Genomic DNA, 25,702 nt, shown 5'->3' with positions numbered 1-25,702 from the left:
GTGCTGTATGCAAGAATAATAATAATCGCTTATTGTCACAAGTAGGCTTCAATGAAGTTACTGTGAAAAGCCCCTAGGCCAGGGGTGGGCAGACTACGGCCCACGGGCCTCATGCGGCCCGCCAAAGGTCTTTATGCGGCCCACCAAGTCATAAAAAAAAAAAAAAAAATTTTAATTTAAAAAAAAAAAAAAAAATTTTTTAAATTAAAAAAAAAATTAAAAAAAAATTTTTTTTTTAAGGTTAATGGGGGGGGGGGGGCTGTTGGGTTACTTACTGGTATAGGGTGGATACGTTGACTTGAGTAGGGTGATCATTGCTCGGCACAACATCGAGGGCCGAAGGGCCTGTTCTGTGCTGTACTGTTCTATGTTCTATATGAGGCGCCCAGAATCATAACCGGGTGAAGTAATTATTTTACTTAATATACTATGCGGCCCTTTAAACTGGTGAATTTCTGAATGTGGCCCTTGCACGGAAAAGTTTGCCCACCCCTGCCCTAGGCACTACATTCCGGCGCCTGTTCGGGGAGGCTGGTACGGGAATTGAACCCGCGCTGCTGGCATTGTTCTGCATTACAAGCCAGCTGTTTAGCCCACTGTACTAAACCAGCACCATGGGGACTGAAAAGTGTTAACACTTAGCAGTGATTTGCTTTTAAGTTACCTGAAGAATAGGGAGCTACAGCTGATACTGTTTCTGACCAGGAGCTCCAGAAACCGTCCAATGAAATGCCATCAGGTTTGGAGCGCAGACGAACCATGTACCTAATTCCAGCCTCTAGGTCCTGAAGATCATGCTGCTGTTTGCTACTGACTGTCTCATTCTGAAAAAAGAGATTGGTTGGTAATTAACCAAGCACTTAACAAAGACGGTAGCCTGGGGGACTGGGGTTTTAAATTTAGCTCACATGCGATGGGATTAGGTCACTTTCCTCCCATGGTAATAACAGGGTTAGAGAAATTACACAACACTCTCTGCAACTGTAGCACCAGGATTGTGCGATGTGTAGTAGTGGTTTCAGGAGCTGGATTTGATTTCACCAAATCTGGGCATTTGTGTAAATGTGAATATTTCACAAGATGTAAGTGCAAATCTGCTTCTGTGTGCTTCGATTTATTTATTTAAATTTAGAGTATTCAATTCATTTTTTCCAATTAAGGGGCAATTTTGCGTGATCAATCCACCTACCCAGCACATATTTTGGGTTGTGGGGGGGGGGGGGGGGGGGGGGGGGCAAAACCCACGCAAACACGGGGAGAATGTGCAAACTCCACACGGACGGTGACACAGAGCCAGGATCGAACCTGGGACCTCAATGCCGTGAGGCAGCAATGCTAACCCACTGCGCCACCGTGCTGGTCGTGTGCTTCTAATTATGTAGGTGCTATATTTTATTTATCCTGCATTCCAACCTTTAGACCATCCACACCGTACAGGACTGAAGTTGGACTCCATTTGAATAATCCAAAAGAAACAATTTATTTTTCAACTCCGACAATATGACAAAAAAACAGACTCTGATCTAAAAAGTGTAAGCACCGGGAAGAAGCTTTGTGAGGCGGAAGGGTGGTGAAGATAAACAAAGAAACCAGAAATCTTAGCGAAAGGGTCAAATGAGGATCTTTTAAATATCGAAAAATAAACAATGACCTGTTTGAAATCCCATTTTTAAGGCTTTTATGGTCCCACTCTCTAAGTGAAACATAGAAATGTAGAAAATAGGAGCAGGAGTAGGCCATTTGGCCCTTTGAACCTGTTCCGTCATACAATAAGACCATGGCTAATCCATACTCTGGCACTCTTTCCATACCCCATGATGCTACAAGAGTCTAGAAATCTTTCTATTTCCTTCTGAAATATATTCAGCGACTTGACGTCCACAGCCTTTTGTGGTAGAGAATGCCACAGTTTCGCCACCCTCTGAGTGATGCTTCATTGTTTTACTGAAGAACTGGCACAGGCATGATTGGATTGGATTTGTTTATTGTCACGTGTACCAAGGTACAGTGAAAAGTATTTTTCTGCAAGCAGCTCAACAGATCATTCAGTACATGGGAAGAATAGGGAATTAAACAAAATTCAAGAAAATACAGGAAAATATATAATAGGGCAACACAAGATATACAATGTAACTACATAAGCATTGGCATCGGATGAAGCATACAGGGTGTAGTGTTAATGAGGTCAGTCCATAAGAGGGTCATTTAGGAGTCTAGTGACAGTGGGGAAGAAGCTGTTTTTGAGTCTGTTTGTGCGTGTTCTCAGACTTCTGAATCTCCTGCCCGATGGAAGAAGTTGGAAAAGTGAGTAAGCCGGGTGGGAGGGATCCTTAATTATGCTGCCTGCTTTCCCCAGGCAGCGGGAGGTGTATATGGAGTCCATGGATGGGAGGCAGGTTTGTGTGATGGACTGGGCTGTGTTCATGACTCTCTGAAATTCCTTGCGGTCCTGGGCCGAGCAGTTGCCATACCAGGCTGTGATGCAGCCAGATAGGATGCTTTCTATGGTGCATCTGTAAAAGTTGGTAAGGATTAATGTGGACATGCCGAATTTCCTTAGTTTCCTGAGGAAGTATAGGCGCTGTTGTGCTTTCTTGGTGATAGCGTCGACGTGAGTGGACCAGGATAGATTTTTGGTGATGTGAACCCCTAGGAATTTGTAACTGCTAACCATCTCCACCTCGGCCCCGTTGATGCTGACAGGGGTGTGTACAGTACTTTGCTTCCTGAAGTCGATGGCCAGCTCTTTAGTTTTGCTGGCATTGAGGGAGAGATTGTTGTCGTTACACCACTCCACCAGGTTCTCTATCTCCCTCCTGTATTCTGACTCGTCGTTATTCGAGATCCGGCCCACTATGGTCGTATCGTCAGCAAACTTGTAGATGGAGTTGGAACCAAGTTTTGCCACGCAGTCGTGTGTGTACAGGGAGTAGAGTAGGGGGATAAGTACGCAGCATTGCGGGGCACCGGTATTGAGGACTATTGTGGAGGAGGATAGGCTGAATAGCCTTCTTCTGAGCTGTATCACCTTATGATTTTATGTAAGAGATGGGAATGAAGGTGAGTAATTGTATCTTCGAATCTTCCAGGTTACATGAAGCTTTCAGCAACTCATATGGTCCGTTTTATGAGGCAATTGTTAATGTAATTATTGCCTTTGGTTTTACCTTACTGTTAATGTACCAACTAATGTACCAAGTTTACCCAGACTGATTTCTGGGATGGCGGGACTGACGTAAGAGGACAGATTGAATTGATTAGGATTGTAATCGCTGGAGTTCAGAAGAATGAGGAGGGGTCTCAGAAACCTGGAAAACTTAACAGGACTAGCCAGGGCAGATGCAAAAAGGATTTCCTGATGGTGGGGGTGCCCAAAACCAGGGGTTACAGTCTAAGGATACAGGGTAGCCCATTTAGTACAGTGATGAGGAGAAATTGCTCCATCCAAGAGATGCTCTTGCATGGTAAGATGCCATAGGGAAGGGAGATAGTGTTGGGAGGAGAGTGAGCAGTGGAGCAGGATATTACGGAGGAAACGGTCTTCTCAGAATGTTGAAAAGGGAGACCAAGAGGAGATGTGTTTTTAAAAAAGTGGGCAGCACGGCAGCATAGTGGTTAGCACAATTGCTTCACAGCTCCAGGGTCCTAGGTTCAATTCCTGGCTGGGTCACTGTCTGTGCGGGCTCTGCACGTCCTCCCCGTGTGTGCGTGGGTTTCCTCCGGGAGCTCCGGTTTCCTCCCACAGTCCAAAGATGTGTGGGTTAGGTGGATTGGCCATGCTAAATTGCCCTTAGTGTCCAAAAAAGCTAAGTGGGGGTTGCAGGGATAGGGTAGATACGTGGGCTTGAGTGGGTTGCTCTTTGTAAGGGCCGGTGCAGACTCGATGGGCCAAATGGCCTCCTTCTGCACTGTAAATTCTATGAAATTCTATGAAATCACCCAGAGAGCAGTAAGCCTGTGGAATTTACCACCACGGAAAGCAGTTGAGACCAAAATATTGTATGTTTTCAAGAACAGTCAGATATAGCACTTAGGGCGAAGGAGATCAAAGGATAAGGGGGAAGGTGGAATTAGGCGATTGAGGTGGATGATCAGCCATGATTGGAATGAATGGTGGAGCAGGCTTGAAGGACCGAATGGCCTCCTCCTGCTCCTATTTTCTCTGTATCTGTGGGTGCAATCCAACGGCCACATTATGCTTGAAAAGCAGCTCACCACGGTGCAGCGTGGCTGTTGAAAGCCAGGAGACCCCGCTCGCCAGGAGCTACCCGGTTCGCAACACCTCACGGCATTCAACGTAATCTCGCAAGACGTTGCGATGTAAATCCCAGTCCCAATGGGTGGGATCACCTTTTAGCAAATCTGCATATTAGAGTGAGGCAGTAAGCCTCACTCTAATGTGCTGATTCCCGAGGTACCTGAGATTTTGGCATTCAACCCGTTCACCTCAGAACCTCGGGCGAGTGCCATTCAGAACTGGTCCCCGCAAACAGGGACCAGATGGAACAGCACTCGTGGAGTTCTCCAAGGGGATCGGAGGCTCACAGCTGGGGACCCTCCCATATTGCGTTCAGGCTGGGGGAGAAGTCGAGGAGTGTTTTGGGGACCTTGGAGATCGGAACATCATTTAAAAATGGGGTCCCGATCGCTTGCTAAAATGGGGAGTTCCGGTGAGCGGAGATCCCCACTGTACAAAACTAGGCTATGTACGGCCTTGGCTGTGCGTTCCCCATTCAGGCCCCTTATTCAATAGGAGTGCTTGCTCGTGGACTTTGTTCCCTTTTGGGAGAATCACGCGCAATGTCTATATTTGTAAGTGCACTCTGAAATAAAATGGATCTGGGCAAGTTGTAATTGTAATCAGTCGATGCTTTTCATATCATAGGATCTACGTACCTTTTCCGAGGCATATCCAGATTTATCCTTCCAGTAGCTAATTTCATACTTTAGAAATTCGTTTATATCAGGATTTCTTGGTGGGACCCAGCTAATCCGGAGCTGATGTGGATTTCCATTTAAATACACTGCCAGGTTAGAAGGTGGGTCCAGGAGAACTGGGTGATGAGATACAATGAGAATATTTAAACCAACGTTCATATTTTAATCAGTTAATAATTTTTACAAAAAAGTATGAGAATACCTGCAGCTATCATTATGGTAATGTTGTTGGGGAAATAAATGATATAATACCATGGCACCTACATAGCAATACTTAGACACAAACCAAAAACTTGCAGCTTATTGATGCCAAATACCCAACAGCAAGGTTGGGTCAGAAAAGATATATATACACATTATTTATCCATCTCTCAGCCTCTTATTGTGAACATTCAAACAAGAAGCAGGAGTTGGACTTCCAGCGACGGCCATGCAGTGAGTGGTCGCACATTTGGTGGCTCCTGCATGAGGCGGAATTGTTTGGTCCTTGTTACTTGTTCAAGGGGTGTTTGCTGGCTCAAAGCACAGGAACAGACAGAGCTCAGGATTCTCCTCTGGGTGGGTATGTCTCAGTCCTATCAAACAAGAAGTGCAACTGTAAAGGTGCAACAGTCAGTCCAGGAGCTTTCGAGGAGTGCGATAGAAGGAAAGATGGCGGAGAGCTCTGTGGCGTCATTGCCCGCTCAGTGATCCACGGAACAGTTGGTCGAGTTTTTGACAGTCAAGTTTCGGCAGCGAAGACAGGAGGCCTCACAAGATCTAGCTAAGGTGGCTGACCCGATTCAGGCAGCCATTGAGAGAGTGGGGCAGAGGTTGAAGGCACTTTTATAGTGCGCAGCTCCAAAAAGTGGAAGTCAGTGGTGGACCATGAGGACTGGCTGGCCTCGTTGGCAGCAAAGATTATGTTGGTGGCTAAAGGACAAAGAAAGCTGAGGGAAAAGGTGGACGATTTGGGAACCGGTCGAGGAGGCAGGATCTTCGGATTGTGGGATTGTCCAAATGCATAGAGGGAATGCAGGCCACAACGTATGTAGCGAACGTGCTTGGGAAACTGGTGGGGTCTTCATCCAATCCCATTGTTTGTGGGGGGTAAATTTGCAGAATTGGAGGAGCTTGAGGAGGTGCACTCGTTGCCGAAGGGGAATGAGTTCAAGTACCTGCAGGTGAGGGGCTTTTTGAGGAAAGTGTTGGGTTCATTCCTGTGGCTACCGCCTCCAGCGCTACAGGACAAGCTGCTGTCCAAGGATGAGATAGGTGAGGACAAGGTGTAAGATATATATGAGGAACTGAAGGGGAGCTCCAGTGGAGGAGATCCGGCGCAAGTAGGAGGAGGAGTTGGGAGAGGCGATGCAAACTGGGGTGTGGAGTGAGGCGTTGCAAAGGATAAACTCATCCTTGTCATATGCAAGACTGAGTTTCATACAGTTTAAGATGATACAAAGGGCTCATATGACAGGGTCTAGGATGAGTTGTTTTTTTTTCCAGGGATGGAGGATAGGTGTGGTCGGTGCGCAGGGGGTCCATGTGTTTTGGGCATGTTCGAAGTTGGATGGGTTCTGGAAAGAGTTTGCGAATGTAATGTCAAAGATTTTGGGAGTGGAGGTGGCACCAAGCCCATGTGAAGGAAACCAGCTACTTCTGATAGCTAAAAGGATCATTCATTTAGCCATTTTGATGTAAATACTAAAACACAGTTCAAAAATCAATTTTAAAATGGATCCGATCATAAGACTGCAAACACAACCTCAGATGACAGAAGTGTATAGCTTGCAATAATAAAAGCATGGATTTCGAAACATTTGCAGCCTAACCAGAAGCAAATGAAACAATTCTACTGAAGGTCAAAATGAGGACCATAGTTAACATTAATCTACCATTGTTCAAAATGTGAATAGTATAGCAGTCAGCAAATACCAGGCCTGATAATAAGTGTAAGTTACATTCTAGCACACAGAAAACACCCAAAGATGCAACATAGTCGTATCTATGTTGCACATTGATGATTGACAATAACCATCCAATGAAGTGCATTTGAGATTCATCCAAGCCAATCAGCACAATACAAGGGTAGGAACAGATGGATTCAGATTGATAACATTTTCCTTAAAGATAGAGGTCCAGGCAGCCATTTTCATTCCGGAATCAGTCTATACTATATGCTTGACTATCTATTATCTTATTTTGTATTTTCATATTTCCACTCTAACTCTAAAGTCTGCACAAGCTGTTTTGCTTTGAGCAATAAACCATTACCATATTTTGAAAGTTCAATTTGTTTGTACACTACTAAGTTTAATTATATCTCTTAAAGTCTTCTGCTGGCAGGGGCTTTTTTTGAGAATATTTGATTTGTAACCACAAGAGGATTTCAAACACCCAATTATAATCAATAGACGCAATAAAAGATTTAATTACGCATCCGAGACGTGTAGTGCAAATTTCTACTGAGTTAAGGTGTATACGAGACTACAGCAGGGTAGATTTCTACAACGTGGGTGTCGGTATTTGGAGTGTCAGAGTCTCCAGGAATGCAGGTGGGAAGAGAGGCTGTCATGGTAGCCTTTGCCTCCCTGATAGCCCAGAGGCGGATCTTCTTGTGCTGGCAGGGACTCGGAGCCGCCGAAAGCGGGGCATGGGTTAGCGACTTGGCAGAGTTCCTCCACCAAGAAAAAAAAACAAGTTTTCCATAAGAGGGGCGGAAGAGGGATTCTCCACAAGATGGAGGCTGTTCATCGACTTCTTTAAGGGACACTAACATGTCAGTGAGGGGGGGGGGAGGGTTTTGTTTGGGTTGAGGGTGCCTGGGGGGCGGGGGGGGGGGAGGAAGGAGGGGGTGGAGGGAGTGATCTGGTGAATAGTGGTAACTGTGCACGGTTATCGGTTGCTGTTGCTGTTTGCTCGTTTTTGTTCTGTCCATATCTGAAAATACATCCAATAAAATTTATTTTTAAAAAAGGAGTTGGCCATTCACCCCTCGAGCCTAATCCACCATTTAATAACGTCATAGCTGATCTGATCGTAACTTTAAAGCTGCACCCCACCTACCCCCTGATGGCCTAACACCCCCTTAATTACCAAGGCCCGATCCACATCTGCATTACAAATATTCAAGGCTTCCATTGCCTTTTCAGGAAGCGAGTTCCAAAGACTCATGACCCTCTGAGTGGAAACCAATTGCAAGTTCACTGTGCTAATGTCCTTCTAACTACAAATTATTTCATATAATCTTGATAAAGTTTGCTCCACTTTTTAATCAGAGGGTCCTGGTGTTTTGAATGTTTATCTCAATAAAATATCCAGTCCCAATACTAACCGACTGGTATTTCGGGCTCGGAAGAGATAGGATGCATTATTAGGGTTAGTTACAGTAACCTAAGCTCTAAGTATAAACAGTGCGCAGCCTAGCCTTGAAATACCCTGCTCATAGTCTCTTGCCACAAATTCTGTAGAATTCTAGGTTTGGCCTTGCGACCAAAGAGGATATTAAAATGGAGCCATACCAATGGATTATTTTACCATCCATCCATCTTAATCTTCCCTTGATTCAATATTTGTCCTTCCAAATTGCTGATGGGATCATCCTCCACCATCACCCTAGAGTAGTCTCTCGAACCTATAATATGCACCCTGAAGTCTGAACACAACAGACTCAAATATACTTCTATACAAATAACTGTTCTGGTTGTGTACATCATCATATCTGGCTTGTCCTTCTCAGGCAATATTCTGTCTCCCTCCCTACAGCATTATTCCGAAGTATTTCTGAAAGATTAGCAAAAATCCCAGACTCATTCTAAATGAGCAACCACCTTCTTTGACACTATATGCACTTTAAGCCTTCAATTCCTGCATAAAACACTAAGGACCGGATTTTCGCTACCGAGGTGGGTAGCTCGAGTTGGGAAATTTCCCAACATGCTGAACCACCTCGGTAGAAAGTCCTTGTATGGTGTGATCTTTGCTCCAGGAATGCTTGTGTTCGGTAGTTGGGCCTACCATCCCCCGAAAGCAGATCAGAGGTGGCCGCACCTGCGGCCAAGCTGGACAATTAAAGACTCGCCTTCACACTCTCACACTCCCACCCACCCTCCATTGCCTTTTATAGTCCTCATATCAACTCATATTCCCACCCACACCCAGTTACCCCAAATGCCCTTCCACGCCCATTCACTCAGTGTACACACCATACTGAACTAATGAACCGCAGAGTAACAATGGAATATGTGGGAGTGCTGAGAAATAAAATATTCAGAATAGGATTGTTCATACAATCCTATAAAAATGACAATCAAACACATCATTAAAGCATTAGCTCACTGTGCTAAATCCCTGGCTTTGAAAGCAGACCAAGGAAAGCCAGCAGCACGGTTCGATTCCCGTAACAGCCTCCCCGAACAGGCACCAGAATGTGGCGACTAGGGGCTTTTCACAGTAACTTCATTTGAAGCCTACTCGTGACAATAAGTGATTTTCATTTCATTTCAATGACAGAGGCAGCAAACATTACACAGCACTTAAACTTGCCCAAATAAACTTTGAGACATTGACAAAAGAGATCACAGAATGAACAATTTATTATCACCACTTAAAGATGCTGATAAAGCAAAGTTGTGTCAAAACAGAAACCTCTGCTGAGATAATAATTTTAAGAGACTGGGCTCTCAACCAAGCATACACAATGAGGTACCCAGTTCCATTGAAAGAGTTCTTACATCTGCCCTGATTATGATTCTAGTAAATCAACACTGCATTACCGTCAAGGCCAATATCACAGGTTAGTTTTTATACCAATGTTAATGATGTGCAATTTTTAAAAAAATTTTTAAAAATAAATTTAGTGTACCCAATCATTTTTCCAATTAAGGGGAAATTTAGCGTGGCCAATCCACCTAGCTTGCACGTTTTTGGGTTGTGGGGGCGAAACCCACGCAGACACGGTGAGAACGTGCAAACTCCACACGGACAGTGACCCAGAGCCGGGATCGAACCTGGGACCTCAGTGCCGTGAGGCGGTTGTGCTAACCACTAGGCCACCGTGCTGCCCTAATGATGTGCAATTTTACCTTAACAACAGGATTCTCAATTTTCCACTTGCCAGATAGCATGACTGACCTCAAGTAATAGCCAGAAATTTCTAATGCTAATTCAGAATGAATCAGGTAGTATACAGCCTGGACCATAGAGCCATTGATCTAAAGCACATAAAAAGCTCTTTGGCCCATTGCGTATGTGCCAGTTAGAAACAACCTCCAGGTATTCTAATCTAATCTAATCTTGTGTGCCTTAATAATAATAATCACTATTGTCACAAGTAGGCTTCAATGAATTTACTGTGTCCCTTGTCACCACATTCCGGCGCCTGTTCGGGGAGGCTGCTATGGGAATTGAACCTGGCATTGTTCTGCATTACAAGCCAGCTGTTTTGCCCACTGTGCTAAACCAGCCCCTTGGCATCGCAAGTGCACATCTAAATACTTCTCCGATGTTCTGAGGGTCTCTGCCTCCACCATCCTTTCAGGCAGCGAGTTCCAGACTCCCACCACCCTCTGGGTGAAAATGTTTTTCCTCACATCCCTTCTAAATATCCTGCCCCTTACCTTAAATCTATGCCCCCTGGTCATTGATCCCTTTACCAAGGAGAAAAGTTTTTTCCTGTCTACTCTACGCCCATCATAATTTTATACATCTCAGTCATGTTCCCCCTTAGTCTCCTCTGCTCCAAGGAAAATAACCCCAGTCTATCCAATCTCTCTCAGCTAAAATGCTCCAGCCCAGGCAATGTCTCGGTAAATCTAATTTGAAGAGTGAAACTGTCTATATATCGCTCCTCTTCCACCACCAGTATTACACTCTGACATTTCCTGCCATAGAATCAGAGAATATCTACAGCTCAGAAGGAGGCCATTTGGCCCATTGAGTCTGCATCGACCCTCTGAAAGAGCACCCTACCCAGGACCACTCCACTGCCCTATCCCTAAGTATCCCTTAGGTTACCTCACCTAACTTGTACATCCCTGGATATTAAGGGGCAACTTAACTTGGCCAATCCACTAACCTTGCACTGTGGAGAAAACCAGAGCACCCGAAGGAAACCCACGCAGATATGGGGAGAAAGTGCAAACTCCACACAGACACCCAAGGCTGGAATCGAACCCAGGACCCTGGCGCTGCGATGCAGCAGTGCTAACGACTGTGCCACCGTGCCTCCCATTTCTTGCCTTGCTATTTTTTGCCTACGTGTCTATTTTAGACCATGGGCATGATTATCCATTTGAGAGAGGCAGGGCATGATTTAACTGAATGAGAACAGAGTCCCAGGACGAGCGCGTTTAGCTGGCTGTTTCCGCAGTGCCCTGATGAGGCTGCACTTAGTCCCGTTTCCTGCACTGAGTAGCCCTGCTAGTTGGGAGAGATTGCATAGTTTTTTTTAAAATTTAGAGTACCCAATTATTATTTTTCCAATTAAAGGGCAATTTAGTGTGGCCAATTCACCTAATCTGCACATCTTTGGGTTGTGGGGGTGAAACCCATGCAGACACGAGGAGAATGTGCAAACACCACACGGACAGTGACCCAGGGCCGGGATTCGAACCCGGGTCCTCAGCGCCGTAGGCAGCAATGCTAACCACTGTGCCACGTGCCGCCCGAGATTGCATAGTTCTCAACCATCCCATGTTCGACCCACCAAAGCCCCAACTCATCTATAAGGGGGTCCATGGGGGGCCTCTCACACAGCCCGTTGCAAGGCACCCCTGGGCCCAATTCCTGGGGTGGGAAAAATGCCAGCCTGCCACCTTTGCACTGATAGCCTGGCAGTACCACCCAAGCACCTTGGCACTGCCAGGCTGGCTCCCAGGTTGCATTGCCACAGTACCAGGCTAGCAGTGCCAGGGTGCTACCCTGCCCAGAGGGCAAGAACCTGGAGGCCTCCAATCCCCTGGGAGACCCCAATGGTTTGGCTCAGTGGGCTAGCCAGGTGGTTTGTAATGCAGAACAAGGCAAGCAGCGCGGGTTCAATTCCCGTACAGGCTACCCGAACAGGTGCCGGAAAAGCGACTTGGGGCTTTTCACAGTAACTTCATACTTGTAACAATGAAAGATTCTTCTTATTATTATTCTGAGTGCTGTTCCATCTGGTCCCCATTTGTGCAGTCCCCAGCACTGAACGGTGCTCGCCCAAGGTATCCAAGGTGAAGGGATTAGATCCCAACACCTTGGGTACCTTAGGGAACTGCATATTAGAGTGAGACTAGCTGTCTCGTTCTAATGTGCAAATTTGCAAAATAGTGATTTGGCCCACAATGAGCGGGATTCAGATCGCAACGTCGGGGGATCTCTCGGCATCTACCGGTGACACCATGCTGCCTTTCGGGCACAATGCGGCCGGTAGATCATCCTCTTGGTGTTGATGCCGGGACTCAATTGCTTGTGGTTAGTTTTCACGTGGGTGGGGGGGGGGGGGGGGGATTTGTGTAGTGATTCAGGTCATGCTAAAGAGCAGGCACTCTGCTGGAGCAAATTCAGAGCAACTCCCAGCCACTGGGACCGGGGTTAGTACTGAAGAGCCTGGCAGCTGCAGCTGGTTTTAAACACTCCACTTACCACACACTCACTGCAGCCACCAAGATATCACACAGTAAACCTGTCCCCCCCCCGCACCCTCCGCACACGCGGTCGGGAGTACAAGGTGGACCCACAGCTCTATAAGAAGCAGAGGGACATCCTCTTCCCCAGGCTGAGCTGCAGACTCCAGCCTACCCTCCTGGACAGCGCCTGGGAAGTGGTGGCAGATGCAGTCCGTGCTGCTAATCTCATGAGGAGGACACAGTTGGTGATCCGGAGGGGTGGGGGTTACTGGTAAGGCCTTGAGAGGGGCAGAGAATCAGGGAGATTTTCAAAGCTCGCGGTGCAGGCCTCCTCTGTTTGAAGTGAATGCTGCTGACCCCCTCTGCATCCTCTGCGATGGTGCAGCGCTTCTGAGGAGTAATAACACCTGACGGGACCCTGATTGAGCTTGGCCACGCCCATCTCCTTGATGAAACTGCTGGGGTATCAGGATGTCCATAGGAGTGGCTTGGGTGGGCTCCCAGATGGCCAGTGGCCTTCTGAGCATTCGAAAGATACCAGGCAGCAGTCAGCAGTGTGAGCAGTCAGGAACCTGTAGGCAGCGCCAAAGGGGTGCGTTTGAAAAACAGACTGCAGCAATGGTGGTCTGAGCCAGGCCATCCCAATCCTGAGAGGGACACCCCGAGTCCATGTACTCAGCACCAAATCACTCCCCACTGCTGCCTGGGCAACTAGCCCCGCTGCAAGCCCGATGATTTTCAATGGTGCTTCAGTGTTTTTATAGCCTCCTGCTCCCCCTTGACAGCCATGGCGTTTATAAATATTCTAGTAACTTGCATCTACGAGACATCCGTCTGCGAGGGGAGGAACATCGCAGAAGGGCAGACCATGAAGAGTCCAAGCCGCTAATTACATTTAAATGCATGGAAATGTGGGTTTTGCATGTCACTGCTGGTGCAGGACGCAAACCTCGTTTTCGCCACTGGGGAGGGACTGGAGCATGGCACCCGATCAGACGGCGGGCACAATCCTCGATTTTTGCCAGGTGCTGGATTCTCCGCCCGATCGCAGTTCGAGTTTCTGGCATCGTGAGGCGGAAAACCCGGCCCCATATTTTTGACAGACCTCCCTACTCCTCTACTGTAGCCTGACCTGCTTCCTGTGTGTGGTGGTTTGGGTCATTTTATTGCATTAAAGATGCTTCTTGTTGCTGTTGGCATAAACATGGCTTCTGAGTTTCCCTGTGCCAAAACTACTAATTCCTTCATTTTCCACTGCATGCGCGGTGGAGGGGGTCGCTTCCGCCTCTGCCATGGTGGAGGCCGTGGCGGCGGCGGAAGAAAAAGAGTGCCCCCACGGCACAGGCCCGCCTGCCAATCGGTGGGCCCCGATCGCGGGCCAGGCCACCGTGGGGGCATCCCCCGGGGTCCGATCGCCCTGCGCCCCCCCCCCCCCCAGCACCCCGGGGCCCGCTCGCGCCGCCTACTCCCGCCAGCACAGAGGTGGTTTAAACAACGTCGGCGGGAGAGGCCTGACAGCGGCGGGACTTTGGCCCATTGCGGGCCGGAGAATCGCCGCGGGGGGTCTGCTGACCGGCGGGGTCCGATTCCCGCCCCCGCCGATTCCCGGGTGGTGGGGAATTCTGGCCACAGCGGGGGCGGCATTTACGAAGGCCCCGGGCGATTCCCCCGACCCTGCAGGGGGTCGGAGAATTCCTCCCCTTATGTTCTCCATGAAACCAATCTGCTGCTCCTTCAACCGTATTCCCAATTCATTCCTAACCACCCAGCTTTTCTTCCTGGCTGCCCATGCTAGCTGATATTGTTAACAGTTCTGTCTCTTCTGCAGTTGTCCCTTCTTTAAATCATCAGTCTCTCCTCAAATAAAAACCCTTGACCCTACTGTCACCGATCCTCCTTTGCTTTCCAAAGTAAATTTAACATGTTGTCGCTTCCCAAATCAGTGTCCATCTTTCCTGGACCTATATGTTTGAATAGCTCCAGTCAGGTATTTATGTCCTGAAATTGTTCCCATTAAAGTCGCAAATACCATCCAACGTGACTGTGACACCTCTTCCTTCTTGACCTGTCTGCTGTTTTTGACACAATGGAGCACACCATTCTCCTCCCATGCTTCTCCAGTGTTGTCCAGCTGGGTTGGAATGAGTTCACCTGGTTGCAATCTTACATATCTAATCATAGTCAGAGTTTCACTTCCAATAGCTTCTCTCCCCCTTCCTGCACAGTTACCTCTCATGTCCGCCAAGGATTTATCCACATGTTGTTCCTCGGTGACATCATAGGAAAGCAGAGCATTACTTTCACCTATATGCTGATGACATCCAGGTTTACCACACCATCAACTCTCTCAACTCCACTATTGCTAAATTATCAAACGCCGCTGACACATAATACTGGATACCAGACGTTTTCTACAAATTAATATTGGGAAGACTGGCCCCGTTTTGTTCAGTCCCTACTCCAATCCTCGTTCCCTCACTGCTGACTCCATTCCTCTCTGTGGCAAGTGCCCGAGACTGAACCAGACTGTTTACAAATCTGTTTGCACCAATATAAGGTTCTGACTACATGTCCCCACCATCACTAAGACTGCCTTTATCCACCTCCGGATCACTGCCCCTGTATTAATTCATCTGCTGCTGAAAAACGTATTCATGTCTTCATTACCTCAAGATTTGATGATATATTCCGAAGCACTTTCGGCTGGTTTTCAATTCTACCCTCTGTAACTTGGGGGTCATCCAAATTCAGCCACTCGGGCCCTTGCAGCCCTTACAAGTTCTGTTCTCATATCATATTCGCTGACCTTGCTAATACCCTCCAGCCCCATAAATCTTTGGGATGTCAGCACTCATCCAATTCTGGCTTCTTTTGCATCCCTGATTTTAATTGCTTCACCATTGGTGGCTGCAGGTGTCTTCAGACACCTAGCTCTGAATCTCTGGAATTTCCTCCCTAACGTTCCTTGACTGTCTACTTCTTTTTTTCTATGTTCAGGCACTCCTTTAAACCTTTCCCTTTGTCCAAGCCTTGGGCCAATTTCCTTTATGTCAGCTGATGCAGCGTGATGCCTAATTTCACTACATCACTCTCCTGTGAAGCATCGCGTTGTAGGCACTTTATAAATGCACGTTGTTGTTAACATACGAATGCCAAATTCTTTGCCTGGGATGATAGTACAATCCACTCCTGTTGTTCGCAGGGGCTTCCGTTCTTACAAAATCTCTCAAAGGGTGAAATCAAGAACAGCGAACTTGCACATGTGCCGAGATGGTTCATGAGCAGTGCCCGCTTGCCACGTGGCAAAGATGAGAGTTTTACAGTCTGGCAGTTTAACCTGAAAGTCCAAATTGCGGCTGGGCAACATTTTGGGACTGCAAAACCCGATTTGGCCTACAGACACTTTCATGCAGGTAAACAAATTTGAGGAGTTGCGAATGACAGGAGTTGACCGCCACCTGGCAAGGCTGTTACATCAGTATTAAGCTGTGTCCACTGAGTGAAAGGAGAGGAGGAGTAAGACTGTCACTCACCCACTGATTCAATCGACACGTGTCTGATTTTAGACACATTGGTAAACGATTCACTTAGTTCGATAACAAATGGTTGAAATAGCAGAATGTCCTCTTCTGGGATAACGCAAACGTGTCGTACTATATTCCCGAGAACCAGGTGTGAGGTTGTGTGACAAGGTTTCTGGATTATTTGACTGTAAGGGAAGAAGACATATCATATGGAATCTTGAGTGTTTCATCAATATACAAAAAGGTTCAAAGGTTGCCTCGAGAGCATGGATGAGACCAGCTGTGTCAATTTCTGGTGCTAAACCCCTCTCCTTTTTAGTTACATTATCAGAAGAATTATCATCACATTTGTTAGCACTCTATGTACTCGAATACATGGATACATTTGACAGCACTCTGTGTGGGTAACTGACATTGTGTGATAGAGTAAAGTCTTTGCACTTCAGTAACCCATCTTACACCTCTCCTGATTTTTATTTCCATTTGAGTCATTTTCTATTAGCTGTTTTACAACATCACACAAGAGTTAAAAGTAACCCTCTGGGACATTCTGTGAAATATCGAGTTATACACCTACCTGCCCAGTAACCAAATTTTCCTAGGCCCTTCTTCCAAATATAACCCAAAATAGTACTGTGATATAAAGGAAAAATGAGCACTGTGCTGCATTTCTTCAGTGAGGCCTGAGAGGAAGTTCAGGTACTGGGATGTTCATCCCAGGAAATCTAATTTCCAATGTGTCCGTCTCAATTATCCATGGACAATGGCAGGTGAGGAAAACATTAAAAAAACATTTGGAGTACCCAATTCTTTTTTTTCCAATTAAGGGGCAATTTAGCGTGACCTATTCACCTACCCTGCACATCGTTTTGGGTTGTGAGACCCATGCAGACACGCGGACAGTGACCCGAGGCCGGGATCGAACCCGGGTCCTCAGTGTCGTGAGGCAGCAGTACTAACCACTGTGCCACCGTGCCGCCCCTTGGTAGGTGAGGAAAACTGACTCTAATATATGAATATTAACAATATTGATAATAAAGTGGGACAGATAAAATGATGACATCCAATCTGCTAAAGTACCTGAAACATTTAGCGGGGAGGGTGGCATAGTGCTACTGTCAGTGAATCAGTAATCCAACAGCCTAGGCTAATACCCTGGCAGCACAGGTTCAAATCCCTTCTATCAAGGTAGTCTCGGTAATCGAGACAATGAAAATATCATCCATATTCACTAAAAGCCCAAATGGTTCACTAATGTCATTTAGGGAAGGTAATCTGCAATCTTACCTGGTCTGACCTACATGTGACTGCAAACCCACAGCAATGTGGTTGACGAGCAAGCCACTCAAGTTCAAGGGTGGTTAGAGATGGGCAACAAATGCCGGTGAAACTAGAACTAGGGGGCATTGCCTCAAAATAAGGGGGAGCAGATTTGAGGAGGAACTTCTTCACCCAAAGGTTGTAAATCTGTGGAATTCCCTGCCCTGTGAAACAGTTGAGGCAACCTCGTTGGACGTTTTTAATCAAAGATAGATAGGTTTTTGAACAGTAAAGGAATTAGGGGCTGGTTTAGCTCACTGGGCTAAATTGCTGGCTTTGAAAGCAGACCAAGCAGGCCAGCAGCACGGTTCGATTCCCGTACCAGCCTCCCCGGACAGGCGCCGGAATGTGGCGACTAGGGGCTTTTCACAGTAATTTCATTGAAGCCTACTCGTGACAATAAAGCGATTTTCATTTCATTTCATTCATTAAGGGTTACGGTGAGCGGGTGGGCACGTGAAGCTGAGTCCATAAAGAGATCAGTCATGGCGTACCACAAGGATCTGTTCTGGGGCCGTTGCTGTTTGTCATTTTTATAAATGACCTAGAGGAGGGCGCAGAAGGATGGGTGAGTAAATTTGCAGACAATACTAAAGTCGATGGAGTTGTAGACAGTGCGGAAGGATGTTGCAGGTTACAGAGGGACATAGATAAGCTGCAGAGCTGGGCTGAGAGGTGGCAAATGGGGTTTAATGTGGAGAAGTGTGAGGTGATTCACTTTGGAAAGAATAACAGGAATGCGGAATATTTGGCTAATGGTAAAATTCTTGGTAGTGTGGATGAGCAGAGGGATCTCGGTGTCCATGTACATAGATCCCTGAAAGTTGCCACCCAGGTTGATAGGGTTGTGAAGAAGGCCTATGGTGTGTTGGCCTTTATTGGTAGAGGGATTGAGTTCCGGAGCCATGAGGTCATGTTGCAGTTGTACAAAACTCTAGTACGGCCGCATTTGGAGTATTGCGTACAGTACTGGTCGCCTCATTATAGGAAGGACGTGGAAGCCTTGGAACGGGTGCAGAGGAGATTTACCAGGATGTTGCCTGGTATGGAGGGAAAATCTTATGAGGAAAGGCTGATGGACTTGAGGTTGTTTTCGTTAGAGAGAAGAAGGCTAAGAGGTGACTTAATAGAGGCATACAAAATGATCAGAGGGTTAGATAGGGTGGACAGCGAGAGCCTTCTCCCGCGGATGGAGGTGGCTAGCACGAGGGGACATAGCCTTAAATTGAGGGGTAATAGATATAGGACAGAGGTCAGAGGTGGGTTTTTTACGCAAAGAGTGGTGAGGCCGTGGAATGCCCTACCTGCAACAGTAGTGAACTCGCCAACATTGAGGGCATTTAAAAATTTATTGGATAAGCATATGGATGATAAGGGCATAGTGTAGGTTAGATGGCCTTTAGTGTTTTTCCATGTCGGTGCAACATCGAGGGCCGAAGGGCCTGTACCACGCTGTATCGTTCTATGTTCTATGATCTTATTGAATGGCAGAGGAGGCTCGAGGGGCCAGATGGCCTTCTCCTGCTCCTAGTTCTTCTCTTCTTATGACTTGCCAGAGATGATCACATCCCATGAAATAATGAATTTATGAAAAGCTCCTGCACTCGATCAAATATGAGGCGCTGTTAGACCTGGGGGACATAACAGGGGATTGGTGAATGCAGAGTCACCGACTCTCAAGGTAGGCACTTCATAATGGTTCAAGTATGTGTTAAACTGAACAATTCCTCTGAAGGTTTCCAATCACATTTTCAGTGGCACAACATGTGGGAGAAAGCGACTATCAACCAAAGTGACTATCAACCAGCAAAGCCTGATTGGATAGCAAGCAAGATTCCACTAATCATATTTGCAGGCATTGCTATCATTATCAAGCTACAAATATAGTGCAGTGACATCTGCTGTAAGGGTGCCTGCTACTAGACACACCACACAGGCTGGCACATGTTCTGGTCAGCTTTGGCCTCAAGTCAGTCAGCAACTAACTCACTGTGCAAAGTAATTTCTGTGCAAAGTAATTTCTCAGCAATGCAGTGCACACAAATAAGCTAATATGATGACGTACTCAATGCTATAGAAGAACTTGTAAGTAGAATTTGTCTTCTCACTGTCTTCCCAGAAACAGGTCAGGTCATCTAACATACGAGTGAAACATTTCAGTTCTTCAGCTTGTGAGACTAATGATGCAGTGCCTGTGGGTAATACAGGAAACATTACTCTTTTGTTTTATTACATACATTATTTGAAAATGACATTGTTTACCCAGTATGTATAGTCATAAGGAATGGCAAGGATTTTTTTTCTCCATAAATTTAGATTACCCAATTAAGGGGCAATTTAGCATGGCCAATCCACCTACTCTGCACATTTTTGGGTTGTGGGGGCGAAACCCGCGCAGACACGGGGAGAATGTGCAAAATCCACATGGACAGTGACCCAGAGCCGGGATCGAACCTGGGACTTCAGCGCCGTGAGGCAGCTGTGCTAACCACTAGGCCACCGTGCTGCCCAGGAAAGGCAGGGATAAGAAAAGGACATTTGTTTCATTTGAACTCAGCCTTCTCGGAGATTATGGGGGCAATTTTTTTATTTAAAAATTTTTTTTTATTTTAATAAATTTAGATTACCCAATAATTTTTTCCAATTAAGGAGAAATTTAGCATGGCCAATCCACCTACTCTGCACATTTTTGGGTTGTGGGGGTGAGACCCACACAGACACGGGGAGAATGTGCAAACTCCACACGGACAGTGACCCAGAGCCGGGATCGAACCTGGGACCTCAGCGCCGTGAGGCGGTTGTGCTAACCACTAGGCCACTGTGCTGCCCTTATGGGGGCAATTTTAACCTATATCACCTGTGCGGAAAATAATGGGATTGGGGCAACATTGGTTTTACACCCAGTCCAATTTTATACTCTTTGAAGGTGGAAAGAGCAATGTTAGGTGGGGTCTAAAAATCAGCAATCCACCCAATACCATGGACTTCCCGCTCAGGGAGTTAGATTAAAATTACTAAACCTCCCATCATATGGTAAAAATTCTTCAGGATTTCTTCTGTTCCCGCCATAAATTGGAGATTTGGAGGAAGATTATCAGACACCATAGATTGAGTCCCGAACTGGAATTGCACCTTGACTGATGAGGCGAACACTAAAGGAAAGAAATGTTAGTGGTACCCAGCTGTGTTTTGAGTAGTTGCATTTCTTCCCTCAATGTTAATAAAATATAACGGGATGCCAAAATGAGAGCGTAATATTCTAGAGGAAGGAGATCTCTTGAAATGAATGTCCTTCTCTCAAATTGGCAGATTATTATGAAAAATTGACATACCTTTCATTTTTGTCTTCTAATCCTTCTTTCTTGGTGTTCTTTGAAGTAATAATTCTAGGATTATTTTATCAATACATTTCAATATTAGTGAACATTTTAAGTAGTGTCCTTCTGTGAAGAGAACCTAACCAAGTCAGGACTATATTTGACTCTGGTCAACATTAATATTTGAAGAAAATTCAGACTTTGCTGAATGCATCCAATTTTTAAAAATGTACTACAATCTATTGAAGATTACTAATCCACAAGGTCTTAAATGATTCAAAGTAAATCTTTTCATTTTTGAAGGTATTAAACACAAGCAAAGAACAATTGTTTGTAGCAGCCTCATTGGAAACCTTTCAGCCTTTATATCCATTACTATGTCACTAAATGTTACGATTTGTTATTTCATGTTGAAGCACCATAAAAGCACAAAATTACATCATCATAGCATTGTACATTTGAGTTTAGCCATGATTTGATAAGAATATAGAAATAGAAGCAGGAGTAGACCACGGCCTGTCAAGTCCACTCCCCCATTTAAAGGCTGATCTTGAGCTTCAACTCCACTTTCCTGCCCACTCCCCAAATCCCTTGGTTCCCCTAATGACCAAAGGTCTGACCACCTCAACCTTAAATATATTCAACGATGGAGTGTCCACAACTCCCCGGGGCGAAACCTTCCAAAGATTCACAACCCGTTTGAATGAAGATATTTCTCCTCATCTCAGTGCCATTGGTCCCTTATCCCAAGGCTGAGCCCCCAGTATTCTAGCTCCCCCAGCAAGGCAAAACAACCTCTCAGTATCTACCCTGACAAGCCTCATCGCAATCTTGTATGTTTGCTTGCCTAGCAAGCATTAATCCATTCTTCCAGAGTTATACCACTCATTAAAGTCTTTGACCATCTCCATCTTTTCCCATATTTCTATTGGGTAAAATGACAAACTTTGTTGACTCAAAAAAGACTGGAGTAACATGTTTGATGCAGCAACACAGACAGCTTTGGTTGACCACTGTCATCATTGAAATGAAATAGTAGAGAAAAAGTTCAATGCATTGATGTTTTAGTCAGGTACGATAGTCACTCTATTGGATTGCATAATTGATTGCTGTACCTTCAGGCTGAATTTCTCCATTCCTTAGAACAGTACAGCACAGAACAGGCCCTTCATGTTGTGCCGAGCCATGATCACCCTACTCAAACCCACGTATCCACCCTATACCCGTAACCCAACAACCCCTTAACCTTACTTTAATTAGGACACCACGGGCAATTTAGCATGGCCAATCCACCTAACCCGCACATCTTTGGACTGTGGGAGGAAACCGGAGCACCCGGAGGAAACCCACGCACACAGGGGGAGGACGTGCAGACTCCACACAGACAGTGACCCAGCCAGGAATCGAACCTGGGACCCTGGAGCTGTGAAGCATTTATGCTAACCACCATGCTACCCTGCTGCCCCTTGTATGAGTATACCCAGGTTCCTTTGAACATCAGTATTGGCAAACTTCGCAACTTTAAAAAAAAGTATTCTGCTTTTCTATTTTTATGAGCAAAGTCACATAATCCATCTGTCACCTTTCTTAAACTGTCTATCTATTTGCAGCCTTTTTGTTTCCTTCTCCCCACTTTCATTCCCACCTAACCCTTTCTATTGTTTCAAACACAACCTGATATTTTCAATTCAAGCTATTCTGACCACCTTTTAACGCATGTTTTTGTTACTCACATATAAATGCCTTTTGTTTGCAGTTAATTTGTTATGTGTAAGATGTGTACACAATCTGATCTGATTTAAACCAGATCTATTGGATAGTTATTAAATATAAATAACAAAAATAACTGTTTGCAGTGGTTTGATGAGACCTTTGGGACTAAACACGCTTAAAGATCTTCTGTTACTTTGGCAACCTCTTACACTCAACAGTATGTCTTCAACCATTTAAAAAGTTTGCTATTCAGCTTACCTTCCTGGAGGAAGTTCCAACTCTCCAAACCTGTCACAGAGATAGTGTTTAAATACATATACCCCCCAAACAGGAGCCACACGGCACAGCGACACATTCTTCCCTACAACAATAAAGGCATTTCTGTCTCTCTGCCCTTGCTTGCAGGACTGACTCAGAACAGGAGGAGTTTGCAAGTTGAAGTGGGAACAGGCACATCCTCAGGAAACTGACAAGGCGTGGCATGGGTCTGCAATTCAGGGTGCGTCCACGCCCTCAATAAAATCACTCCAGATGTTCAGCGACCAGGACCAATGCTGATCACCCAATGCTGAAACCATTGCTTATAAGATAAGGGAGCTGGGTAAGATTTCTAGGACTTCACTCTATCTGACAGGGGCAGCTTACTGCACTTGACTTTTCAGAGTTCCTAGAATAAAAGGAACTGTACTCCAGAGAATTAGAGCCCCTATCCAACATATCAGTATAATTGTGTTTGCATGTGCATAACTGAGCAACTCTCTGGTCTGTGCTCTCAAAGTTGATCACATTTACTGATTGGCAACTTGGGCACAATAGCTCATATAATGGTCTTTTTAGTGAAGGAAGCCCAGAGATGTCGATGGAGAAAGGGACCCCAAGGAAGCAGCCTTATTTGAGACACTAAAATCAAGAAGAGGCAATGGGGAAGAAAATATCGATGCAGCGGAGAAACAAAAGCATTGCATCTTATTTGCAATATTTGGTCTTGATTTGATGTTTGGAGGGACTTGAGGGTAATTGGCAGAACACGTTGTTTGCACTGGAGGTGAGGGAGCTGGCAGTGCGGTATGATAGGGGTAGATAGAGAACAAGAATGGCACACAAATTTTCTGAAGTAGAGGCTGGAGCTGTCATTGGAGATACATGTTTGTGTGTGCAGCAGCCGGCTCACTATTTTTCATCTCTCTTTTTCCTTCTTTCTCCTTGTGCGCAAGGGTCCAATTTCAACTTCCAGTCCTTCTGGCCACACCATTTCTCCTGTTGTGATGACAAAAGTTGGTCAGATCTCTCTTCGGTCTGGTTATCTGCCCAACCTTTAGAAGTACTGCTTCAATCTCACAACGCAATAATTTAGGTGCAGGGAAAGGTCTCTTATTCTTTCTTTCAGTTTTCTTTGGGGGTTCCTGTTGGTCATTGTCCACATCAACAAGCACTGCCCTTCTCGCCTAGCAAGCACTGATCCATTCTTCCAGAGTTACAGTACTCATGAAAGTCTATGACCATCTCCATCTTTTCCTATATTCCCATTGGTAAAATGACATACCTTGTTGACTCAAACAAGACTAGAGTAACATGTTTGATGCAGCAACACGGACAACTGGCTTTGGTAGACAACTGTCATCATTGAAACGAAACAGTAGAGAAAAATTTCAATGCAATGATGTTTTAGTCAGGTAAGACAGTCACTGTATTGGATATACTCTGCAGATCAGGATTTTTAGTGTAGGACACAATTTATACCAGAGCAATAACCTGCTTATGGGTGCTTAATTTGGGTTCCGCCAGAGTCACTCAGCTCCTGACTTCATTACAGCCTTGGCTTGAACATTGGCAAAAGAGCTGAACTTCAGAGGTAAGATGAGAGTGACTGCCCTTGACATTAAGCCTGCATTTGACCCAGTATGGCATCAAGGAGCCCGAGTTAAACTGGAGTCAATGCGAATCAGGGGGAAAACTCTCCACTGGTTGCAATCATACCTGGTACAAAGGAAGATAGGTGAGGCGTTTGGAGGTCAATCATCTTAGCTCCAGGACAGGGCAGCACGATGGCACAGTGGGTTAGCCCTGCAGCCTCACGGCGCCGTGGTCCCAGGTTTGATCCCGGCTCTGGGTCACTGTCCGTGTGGAGTTTGCACAGTCTCCCTGTGTTTGCATGGGTTTCACCCCCACAACCCAAAGATGTGCAGGTTAGGTGAATTGGCTACACTAAATTGCCCCTTAATTGGAAAAAATGAATTGGGTACTCCTAAATTTATTAAAAACATTTTAAAAAAAATCTTAGCTCCAGGACATCACTGCAGGAGTTCCCCAGGGTAGTGTCCTAGGCCAAACCATCATCAGTTGCTTCATCAATGACCTTCCTTCCATCATAAGGTCAGAAGTGAGGATGTTGTGGATGACCGCACAATGTTCAACACCATTTGTAACAACTCAGATATTGAAGCAATTCATGTCCAAAATACAGCAAGACCTGGACAATATCCAAGCTTAGGCTGACAAGTGGCAAGTTACATTTGTGCCACACAAGTGCCAGGCAATGACCATCTCCTGCTAGAGAGATCTAACCACCGCCCCTTGACATTCAATGACATTACAATTGCTGACTTTCCACATTTTGAGGAATTCCTTTTCTTTCTCCAAACCTAAAATGGAAAGTGCCAGCTGTTGGACTTAGTTCAGTAGGTCTTATTAAGTTATTCATAGTCATAGGTAATCATTTATTAATTACAAGAACTTTCATACATAGGTACACAAAAGGTCCAAGTTAGAAGCTGTCTCCATGCTTGCTTCTACACATTCAAGGGATGCGGACATCGCTGTCTGGGCCAGTACAGCCCATCCCTAATTGCCCTTGAATTGAGTGACTTGCTAGGTCATTTCTGAGGGCATTTAAGAGTCAACCACAATGCTGTGGATCTGGAGTCACATATAGGCCAGACTGGGTAAGGACAGCAGATTTCCTTCCCTAAAGGACATTGGGGAACCAAGGCTACACCGATTCCTAGGTGTGGGACATGTGTTTTCTTAAATTTCTCTATAAACGGTACTGTATTTAATCCCAGGTTAACCCTATATGCACCAGACCCTCTTACTTGCAACTGTGGAATTTTACTATGGAAGAGGGTCATCAATGCTGAACTGCGTTGAACAGTCAGGGCAAAAAATATTGGGGCTGAATACCTATAACTCTTCCAGCTCATATCTGGTAGAAGCCTAGTAATTTTGGAGCCTTCCCCCTGCAGTCTCAGGTATCTGAGCTATGCCCAATTTTGCAGTCACTTTCCCAGATTATGCCAAGACATAG

The 25,702-nt window shown here is 45.7% G+C and overlaps 1 protein-coding gene across 1 annotated transcript in view; it reads right to left on the bottom strand.

Moving 5' to 3' along the window:
• Positions 1-22,787, bottom strand: part of mpl (MPL proto-oncogene, thrombopoietin receptor) — a 72,946-nt gene extending 50,159 nt beyond the window's left edge. Inside the window, exons 1-5 of the mRNA XM_038793960.1 lie at positions 22,657-22,787; positions 19,434-19,560; positions 16,058-16,233; positions 4,897-5,054; positions 665-824 (exon numbers count right to left, since the gene is read on the bottom strand). Of these exons, the coding sequence (XP_038649888.1) occupies positions 665-824; positions 4,897-5,054; positions 16,058-16,233; positions 19,434-19,560; positions 22,657-22,753 (718 nt within the window). The 5' untranslated portion in view covers positions 22,754-22,787. The remainder of the gene's footprint in view (positions 1-664; positions 825-4,896; positions 5,055-16,057; positions 16,234-19,433; positions 19,561-22,656) is intronic.
• Between the last annotated feature and the right edge of the window lie 2,915 nt (positions 22,788-25,702).

The sequence above is a fragment of the Scyliorhinus canicula genome, chromosome 4 (assembly GCF_902713615.1).
Source record: "Scyliorhinus canicula chromosome 4, sScyCan1.1, whole genome shotgun sequence".
NCBI classification, from domain to species: Eukaryota; Metazoa; Chordata; class Chondrichthyes; order Carcharhiniformes; family Scyliorhinidae; genus Scyliorhinus; species Scyliorhinus canicula.
This window is presented reverse-complemented; position numbering and strand designations above follow the sequence as displayed.